Genomic DNA, 10,192 nt, shown 5'->3' on the forward strand with positions numbered 1-10,192 from the left:
CCTCCTGAGGCCGAGTCCCTGCAATGTTGCAGGGCCCTCCTTCAGGTCCTGCACCACCACGGGGAACTCTAAGAAGGAGGGAGGAGGTTGCTTGGGTTGGTAAAGAAGTTTTCTTCGGGGTCTTTGTTTTGTGTGTGTGTGTGTATTGGCAGGTGGTAGTGGCTGTTGAGTTGTCTGGTTTTCTTGTGATTCAGTTAGGGGTTGGGAGGTGTCGACCCCCCGGGCAGATGTTGCGTGGGAAATACCTGTGTTTCCCTGAAGAGGGGGACCCTCGCAGAGGACCTTTTGCTTCTTTTTCTTTTTGGGCTTCTTACGATTGACTTCGGTGAAGTCTTCCTCAAAATGATCAGTAATCTGAGAGCGTGGGGGGCTATCCCGGAAGAGAAGAGATTCCGGAGAGCTCTGCCCCCCCTCAGGGTCGTCCTCCCGCAATCTCTTTCTCTTGAAAGGAGAAGATATGCTGGTTTTCTCATTGGTGATTGCTTTATTAAGCTGTTTGGATTTTGGGGACTGACCAGTCCGGCTGGCCCGGTCAGTCTCATTCAGTGATTCCATGGGAATATCTGGGGCGCGGTCAGAACCGCTTGCTGTTTGGTCCATATTAAGGGACCAATCTTGCTCCCTCAGAGCAGTGGTGTCCGTTGGAAGGTAGTTATCTACCCAGATGAACGTTTCCCGCCTATCAGCAAAGGTGGTGTTTGGCAGTTTGTGTTTAGCAACTTGGCTCATCACTTACAAGGTACGGTACGGTCACCAAGAAAAAACAAGCCAAACAGCTCAGGGTTAAAAAGGCAGGATAAAAGCAGGGTAACAAAAGCGTCCCTAGACAAAGAGTGAGCTGAAGCTCACCCCTCTAGCGACTTTCACTTCTCTCCCGAGAAACACGAGGACTCCTGCAGGGCGAGTGGGAACGCCACCAAGGGCAGCTAGCCCCCTTTCTGGACCCACGCCAAGAGCAGAGGGAGCTGTGTCGTGTGTTTAAGACACAACGAAAATGTGATTGTCCCCCTTTACCCTCAGGAATTCGGGAGAAAATCGCTATTTGAGCACTGACTTGGCTATGTAAGCTCGAGGTGCGTTAAAGCAGTCGCTATGTAATCAGCATGTTTGCTTGTGAAAGAACGCACTCTACGGGCCAGCAACTGCAGTGAATTACTCGTGCTGAGTGTGACATGACATGCGACATGACATCACGACATGACATAAAATTACACATAAGCCGCCAGACCACATCACAAACAGAACTGAACAATGCACAGGTGTTGCTTACATAGAGACACACACACTCACACACACACACACAAAAACACAGAGAAGCCGTATCTATAGAGAGATAGATGACAGTGTATTTTTCGCGTGGCTATAAATTGATTCGACCTTTGCACTTTTACAGTGAGGATAATTTACGGGTCCAATTTACGTTCTGTACACTGCGTTGACCTTCTAAAAATAGTAACAGTAACAGAACGCCGGGAATATATCCGAAGACGCTCAGCGCAGTGGACAGCGCAGTGTAGTAACTTACAACTGAACGGGAAAGCCACACGAAGGAAGGGAGATAAACGCCAAACACTGGAGAAGATAAGGAAGAGTTACTTATAAGGGTGAAATGAAGACAAAAACCAAAATCAGTTCAGCGCTGCGCGCTGAGAGCACGTGTTGAAATATCTCATCAATGATATTGTGTCCGGGGTGTAGCTGAATACGGTGTCCAAATTTGAAAAAGATCCACCGAGAACTTTGGCGTTGTGATGTGGTGTAGCGGCTATGGTGTGTCGGTATGGGGGCCCGGGTAAGCTGAGGTGGAACCAAAATAGCTGAGGTGGAACCAAAATCGGTTCCGCGCTGCGCGCTGAGAGCACGTGTTGAAATATCGACCAGGTTGTGTCGTGTCCCGGGTCTACCTGAATATGCCCACCAAATTTGAAGCAGATCCATCGAGAACTTTGGCCGTGCATGGCGAATACACAAATACACAGACAGATACACAAACACACAGACAAACAGACACAAGTCGTATATATATATATAGATGATATGTTTGGATTAAAAACACGTTCAGAGAGTTAAAAAAGAATAGAGATATAGAAAAGCATGCTATCCTCCTCAGGGTAACCGCTACCGCGCTTTTCTGGATTGTTAATTTCACTGCCTTTGCCACGAGCGGCGGACAGACGATGCTACGATTGTACGGTCTTGCGGAAAAAATGCAATGCGTTCAGTTTCATTATGTGAGTTCGACTGAGCTTGACTAAATGTTGTATTTTCGCCTTACGCGACTTGTTTTTAATCTAAATGTTGATTAGTTATCATTGTGTATCGTCTCTTCAGCATTTTAATCTAAATAAAAAGTTTAAAAAGTATAAAGCAAAACAAACAAAAAATGAGCAAAGAAAGATAATCATAACTTCACACGCAGGCGAAGTAAAACTTTTCTCTCGTCAATTCGTTTTTCGCCGGGAAGGTTCAATAATTGAACACTTTGATAAAGCTCTGGGGGCCGGCAACGTCGCTGCGGAGGACTGCGGACTTGGCTATACAGACCGGATTGAAGATTTAGCAAGGCTTCGAACGCAGAAGAAGAAGATGAAGAAGAACACTTTGATTTTCCAACAGACAGAATAGAACAAGAAAACATATCATAGAGTGTGATTCTTCTTCTTCTTCTGCGTTCATGGGCTGAAACTCCCATGTACACTCGTGTTTTTTGCACGAGTGGAATTTTACGTGTACGACCGTTTTTTACCCCGCCATTTAGGCAGCCCTACGCCGTTTTCGGAGGAACTAGAGTGTGATCATTTCACAGTGTCTATTTTCCGATAGACAGAACAGAAAAGGAGAACATATCATAGAGTGTGATCATTTCACAGTGTCAATTCAGTTCACTGTTTGTCCAAACCAGAACCACGCAGCTTCCTGACCGTGGCCACGTGCGAAGCGAGAACCGAGTTGATCCAGCCTTGGATCTCAGCCAGCCTCATGACGGCCTTGACTCCTTCCTGACCTTGACCCGAAGGACTTGCTCCCCAGGCCTCGAAGATGGACTGGGCGAAAGTGCAGAAGGCCCCGAGGTCCTCGGAGATGCGCAGAGCTCGCCGTCTGTGGAGAGAGTCTGGCAGATCCTTGAGAAGCACTAGCGAGTACTCGGCCACTTCGTACAGTTCTCGCTTGCTGCGGGCAGCGCGCTTCAGAAAAGTGGTGACTACCTCAATCACTCTGGGGGTTTTGACGGCAGGGGATACAGGGGCTGCAGTAGGTTGAGGGAAGGAAGAGGGAAAAGTGTTGGAGCACACGTTGACTATGTGCTGGGCCAGAGTCTTGTCTTTGGCAGCGGCTGTGGCGACTGCTTTGGCCATGCTGGTGACGACCTTGCCGTGCTGACCGTTGAGACGTCGTTGACGATGTTCAGCCGCCCTCTCCATCAGCGAAACCCGTTGACGTTGGACCGCCGCTGCTTTCTGTCTCTCCTCTTTCTTCTCGTCTGCGGGCAACTCAAGGTGGTGGACAACAATGGTGGTGGTCAGTTTCTTTTCTGTGTACTCGCTCACACAACCTATGCCCCGGTTGGGGTGAGAAGAGCCAGCCTTCCCGCAGAACCAACAGAAATTCTGTCCGCAGCGGCACGTCATCTGGGGACAACCGCCGTCCTTGTAGACGAAGTTGCTGCACCTGGGGCAGTACTTGCCTTCCACCATCATCACCTTCTTCTCCTCCATCTCACGCTTCTGTTTGGCTTCCAGGTCGACGTTGTGGTCATCGTGGACCTCGCCTTCGCGGTCAGGAAAGATTGTGGTGGCCAGCTTGTGGCGATAGTCTTCCGCCTGTGCGCAGGACGCGGGCCAGTGAGCAGGGGAGAGGCACTGGAAGCACACGTGAGCCCCGCACGCGCACAACACGTCCTGCTGAAGCTGGGAGTTGGGGCTAGAAGCTGCGGCGGCCTGAAGCTGAGAATTGGGGTCAGAAACTGTGGCGGCCTGAAGCTGGGAGGTGGCGGCCTGAAGATGGAGAACGCGGCCGCAGGACTGGTTGGGGCACCACTTCTCTGTGAGGGAGGCTCCGATACGGACCTCCTCCTGCCTCTGCAGCACCTTCTCCACAGTGCCCAGAGGAACCACAGACAGCAGGACACCCACCTTGACCTCGTCCTGACAGTCGTAGCCCGGGCACGTGACGCGCACGAAGCCTTGATGCAGACGGCTGTGGATGTGCTGCGACCAACAACTGTCACACACTCGGTGCTTGCACTTCAGCAGGGTGGTCGCTGATGAGCTGCCCTGCGTCAGTGGGCTGACGTCATCGTAGCACACGTCACAGAAGACAGGCTCCTCCTGCAGCATGTCGGACAAAGAAGGGAGGGAGAAGTCAGTCAGGCCTGACCCCATCTGAAAAATCCGCTGAAGGGAGGGAACGTAGACTTCTGCAGAGCCCAGGTGGTGTTTGAGCTCTAGTTGCTCGCCTTTCGTTTCTACTCTGTCATGAAAAGACGGGAAGTGATTCTGAGCCTGCAGCTCAGCAACAAAACCCTCGATGAAGTCCACAGCACAGCTGACAAGGTTGATGACCGTTCCCTTGTAGAGGTCCTGACCGTCATCAGTGTTGACCTGCACCGACAGGAGACCTTCACGCAGGCAGCTGTTGAGCAGTACTTTGTACACGTCGTGCTCGTCGTCGTAGAAACCGTCATGGATGAAGACGAGGTATGTGAGGGCATCGTCTGTGATGTCTGCTACTTTGTGTTGCACGCCTTGCTTCTTCAGAAGCTCTCTAACGTTGGTTGTAATGTCCAGGAGGAATTTACGGGGTCTGCATGCAGCCTCAAAGTAGTTCTGTCCAAAAGAGTCCTTCAGACTGGCCACAGTGACGTCCTCGTTGGGCAAGAGCACCCTGGTGGGTTCAAGGGGGGTAACAGCGACAGGCAGAGCAGTGGAGGCAGCCGGTGAAGAGCCCTCAGCTTCAGAGTAATCAGCTTGCTGTGCTTCAGAGAGGTACACGATGTGAGACTTGTCTTCCTGGTGGTGACTGGATGTGATCTTGCTGCCTCTCCTCTTGCTGCGGCGTGTCTTGGCCACGCCCACCATCTGCTGCAGTCGCTCCGCCTTCTCGATGAGCGATCCGAGGAGACAGTCTGTGGTCTTGTGTTGCACCGTGACATCAGCAGCCTGTGCGATCTCTTGGCTGTCACCAACCTGTGCAATCTCTTGGCTGTCAGTGACCGGAGTGATGTGTTGCTGGTAGTGGGCGTTGTGGGAGGGCAGGTCACATTCGTCAAGGTCCTTGACTGACATCCTCTTCCTCTGCTTGCCGCGGTGCTGTTTCTTGGGCTTTCCGTGCTGCACGTGCTCGCTGTCATCGCCAGGGGCAACGGAGACGTCCTGCTTGATGTACTTGGGGTTGTGAGAGAGGGAGCTCTGGGCTGGAGACGGGTAGTACACCTCGTATCTCACCTAACCATGGACAAACAATAGTCTCTGTTAATGGGCTGTATGAGTTAATCACGCCGGCTAAATTTTTAATTAAATAGCTTCAGCGTCTTTTGCAAGCATTTAAAACACAAAAGCTAAGGTCTTCATAACATGAATAAGAGTAGTAGGTATAGAAATATCACTTAAACAGCTTCCAAAAATGCATGATGTATGCATGCTGCATCAAAGTGATCATTGAAAATATAGCTCACAGTGTCAGTTTTTAAAGACTTCTTGAAAAATTGTGCAGCAACCAAAACCTTCAAAGCTGTGTTATTGATATGATGTGAACCCAAGCACACACTTCGTGTAATGGAGATGTGGACTAGCTTATGTTCAGTGCATCTTGTGATTTTGGTGGCTCTACATGTAGAAATGACGGAAAATAAATCAATTTAAAGTTATGTTGTTCAAAAACTCTTGACTACGACACGCATAACTAGCATGTTACAGCTTTCCATAATTTAAATTTTTTTTTAATGTTTTAGATAGTAAGTCAGTACGTGCTCAAAACGTTTCAAGTCATCTCCAAAACATCAAATGCGCCAACATAATTATATAAATGAGCCGGCAAGCTGATACTGTATCAAGTCGAGCAAAAGTGTGTAATTATACTCAAACAGCAATACCAACTGCTCATGAATATGGTTACATCAATACTGGTGAATCAAAAAAACAAGAATGGTAGGTAGGCTAATTGGGACGTTTTTTTATTTATTGACAAAATGCTCTTGTTTTTTTTTAAATTCTGAATCAAATTAGAACGTTGGCAGTCTGTCTCATTATTGGGTTAGTGCTAGGACTGGTTGGTCCGGTGTCAGAATAATGTGACTGGGTGAGACTGACATGAAGCCTGTGCTGCGATTTCTGTCTTGTGTGTGGCGCACGTTAAATGTCAAAGCAGCACCGCCCTGATATGGCCCTTCGTGGTCGGCTGGGCGTTAAACAAACAAACAAACAAACAAACAAACAAACAAAAGTCTGTCTGTTTTTGGATTTGTATTTGATTTGTACGTATCAATACTGGTGATCCAAATATCTGACTGCAAATGCTGAAATACAAAAACGAGACCTACCTCTGATTCTCCGATTTCCAGGTTTCTGGCAGCACGCCCGAGCTCAGTGAAGACCTCAATTTTTTTGCCCACAATCTTCTGCGTCTTGCCCGCATTGTTTGCCCTTATCTGCTCGAGTAACTCCTCCCTTCTCTCTCGTTTGTACGCTCGTCGGGACTTGCCGTCAGCAGTCGGAAAGTTGAAGCTGAAGTAGCGACCGTTGCGAGGCTGGATTCGCTTCACCTCACCCTTGTTGCTATGGAAACTGACGCAGCTGGAGGGCCGTTTGAGTTTGTGGCGCTCCAGCAGTGACACGGTCAGGTCGGACCGGGCCACGTCGTTGCTTTCGATCTGTCGGATGAGTGCCGACGGCAGCAGCCAACGGGATTGCTTGTTGAGGGACAGGGCCACATCTACAGCAACGTTGTTCAGTTGCGGCGTCCGTGAACGCTTGTCGTCTGCTGGAACTTTGTTGTCTGCGCCGTTACCGCTGACCAGTTTCTTCAAAAGTTCTGGACGAACTCTGGACACGATGCATGCCTGGTTGGATTAAACAAAATTGTGCTCAATTTTTGTATCGTGACATATATATATAAACACAATATTTAACATTGAGGATCCAAACTCAAGCATGAAGCTTATATATTAACGAAAGACAAGAAAGGTAGGTTGTTGGAACGTTTGTTATTGGCAAAACAATACATTCACAGATATTTTGACCCAACGGTCTTTTAAGTGAACAGACAAACAAATATTCACACAAAACTTATCTTGATAGTTCTATCAGTTTACGTCCACTCGTCAGGAATCCATTCATTCATTCATCCAATCACTCGTCACTGATTCATTCGCTCCGCTTCCTGACGAGTGGACGTAAACTGATAGAACTATCAAGATAAGTTTTGTGTGAATATTTGTTTGTCTGTTCACTTAAAAGACCGTTGGGTCAAAATATCTGTGAATGTATTGTTTTGTCAATAACAAACGTTCCAACAACCTACCTTTCTTGTTTTTTTATTTAGAATTTTGGAACGTTGGCAGTCTCTTTGTTTTTGGATTTTTTTTTAGATATATATAGTAACCGGTGTCCGACATAAGCTCGAACGACAAAAGCTCGAACGACAAAATCTCGAACGACAAATGCTCGAATGGACAAATGCTCGACGCGACAAAAGCTCGACGCGACATATGCTCGAACGACAAATGGTCGAATGGACAAATGCTCGACGCGACAAAAGCTCGACGCGACATATGCTCGAACGACAGAAGCTCGACCGGACAAATGCTCGACGCGACAAAAGCTCGACGCGACAAAAGCTCGACGCGACATATGCTCGAACGACAGAAGCTCGACCGGACTGTAGAATGAATCAATGATGCTGTCAAAACTACTTTGATAACGTCATATCTGAAACTCACGGTGATGTTGTTCTAGTTTCGAGCGACAAATTGACTAAATTTGTTTGACATCACGTTGTTGTTGTTGTTGTTGTTGTTGTTGTTGTTGTTGTTGTTGTTGTTGTTGTTGTTGTTGTTGTTGTTGTAAGCACGCTGCTGGATTTCGAGCGACAAATTGACTAAATTTGTTTGATATCACGTTGTTGGTTTAAACAAGTTTAACTTTATTTCTGAATTGATACTCACAGCAAGGGACCGGCACGGTTGACCTAGTGGTAAGGCGTCCGCCCCGTGATCGGGAGGTCGTGGGTTCGAAGCGAACCCCGGTCGGGTCATACCTAAGACTTTAAAATTGGCAATCTAGTGGCTGCTCCGCCTGGCGTCTGGCATTATGGGGTTAGTGCTAGGACTGGTTTGGTTGGTCCGGTGTCAGAATAATGTGACTGGGTGAGACATGAAGCCTGTGCTGTGACTTCTGTCTTGTGTGTGGCGCACGTTATATGTCAAAGCAGCACCGCCCTGATATGGCCCTTCGTGGTCGGCTGGGCGTTAAGCAAACAAACAAACAAACAAACTCACAGCAAGCAAACAAACAGTCGTCCATCTGCCCGTGTCGCTTACCTGAACCTTTCCGGGCCAAATCAAAATAATAACATTGACAAATCTAAACCCCGACACGATCTTCCCCCTTCTTTTTTCTCTTCGTTCTTTTTGTTCTTCTATTCTCTCTCTCTCTCTCTCTCTCTCTCTCTCTCTCTCTCTCTCTCTCTCTCTCTCTCTCTCTCTCTCTCTCTCTCTCTCTCTCAGACAGATTTTAAAATAACACAAAATAAACAGACAGGCAAAATAACACCGAGAAGGACACGCACAGACACGTTCGATCTTTTGTCGCGTCGAGCTTATGTCCATTCGAGCTTTTATCGCATCGAGCTTTTGTCGCGTCGAGCATTTGTCCATTCGAGCATATGTCGCGTCGAGCTTTTGTCGCGTCGAGCATTTGTCCATTCGAGCATTTGTCGTTCGAGCATATGTCGCGTCGAGCTTTTGTCGCGTCGAGCATTTGTCCATTCGAGCATTTGTCGTTCGAGATTTTGTCGTTCGAGCTTTTGTCATTCGAGCATATGTCATGTACCCATAGTAACGAATCCAAGGGGAAACATAAAAGAAGTTAACACGATGGCGGACGAAATCAAATACTCATTTGAAAATATGTGTGCAAATAGAAAAGCAAGATACGAAAAAGGAAGGAAGGGGGGGGGGGGGCATAGTAGAGAAAGGGGTAAAAAAAATAAATAAAAGTACAGGTAAAACAGGGCAAAAAGAGAAAAACATAGAAATTATAAAGGGAGAAGATGAAGAAGACATGGAAGACATACCTGGTTCTGGTAGCGGCGGCTGTAGCGAGAGTTGAAAGCACGAAGGGTGTTCCCCGAGTGAACGCCGCGATGAGTCGTTTTGTGCACCATCGTGTCTGTCGTCTGCTCAAACTCTTCAGTGAAAGACTGAATGGTGCAGAAAGAAGTGAACTGCGACACGGAAACTGAAGAAACGGCGGCTGCTATCTTTCGTCGTCTGGTAAAGTCCCGATTCCACGGTGAGTTTTATGCGCTCACAGTTCGTTTACGTCGTCATGGTGCAATCCGATCGGCCATGCGGTAAGCTATTTATGGAACTGGAAGTCGTAATGTTTTGGCCTCATTCTGGGTAAAATTCCAAAAATAGCGACAACGTCACTTCTAACTTGGGTAAACCTGCCAGGGTCGGCTCAGCGAAGCCTCGACGTCAAGTTGTGACAGTGTAAATGCTGCATGGTGTGTGCGCATGGTGTGTATGTGTGAGTGTTTGTGTGTGTGTGTGTGTGTGTGTGTGTGTGTGTGTGTGTCAGTGTGCCGGTGTGTCTGTCACAGTGTGTGCCAGTGTGTGAGTGTGTGTGTGCCACGGCACGGTGTGTGTGTGCGTGTGTGAGACTTAGCAGCATAACTTTATACTGTGCATGTTTTCAGAGTCTTGGCACACATTACTGAAGTATTCAAACACACACACACAGACACACACACTGACACGCCGGCTGACACGGCCTATGGCGGGCCGTGGCACACTGACACACACAACGTGGCACACACACGGCAAACACCGTGTAGCCTAACACTGCATGACACACGCCGTTCACACACACACACACACACACACACACACACACACACACACACACACACTGTAACTGACACACACACGTACGCACATGCCCACACACACTCGGTGACACACACATATACA

At 48.0% G+C, this 10,192-nt stretch overlaps 1 protein-coding gene across 1 annotated transcript; it reads right to left on the bottom strand.

The window, feature by feature from the left end:
• Window positions 1-2,658: 2,658 nt before the first annotated feature.
• Window positions 2,659-9,474, bottom strand: LOC138973894 (uncharacterized). The gene is made up of 3 exons (XM_070346591.1): window positions 9,292-9,474; window positions 6,539-7,057; window positions 2,659-5,444 (listed from the first exon to the last, which is right to left on the bottom strand). The coding sequence occupies exons 1-3, from the start codon at window positions 9,379-9,381 to the stop codon at window positions 2,883-2,885; spliced, it is 3,171 nt and encodes a 1,056-aa protein (XP_070202692.1). The 5' UTR covers window positions 9,382-9,474; the 3' UTR covers window positions 2,659-2,882.
• Between the last annotated feature and the right edge of the window lie 718 nt (window positions 9,475-10,192).

Source organism: Littorina saxatilis, linkage group LG8 (genome assembly GCF_037325665.1).
Source record: "Littorina saxatilis isolate snail1 linkage group LG8, US_GU_Lsax_2.0, whole genome shotgun sequence".
NCBI lineage: Eukaryota > Metazoa > Mollusca > Gastropoda > Littorinimorpha > Littorinidae > Littorina > Littorina saxatilis.

Excerpts from the sequence above, each read along its gene's own strand:
- LOC138973894 (XM_070346591.1), bottom strand. The coding sequence starts at position 9,381 with ATGGTGCACAAAACGACTCATCGCGGCGTTCACTCGGGGAACACCCTT. Across the intron at positions 7,058-9,291 it reads GCCGCCGCTACCAGAACCAG|GCATGCATCGTGTCCAGAGT; the intron begins GTATGTCTTCCA and ends TAATCCAACCAG. Across the intron at positions 5,445-6,538 it reads TGGAAATCGGAGAATCAGAG|GTGAGATACGAGGTGTACTA; the intron begins GTAGGTCTCGTT and ends GTCCATGGTTAG.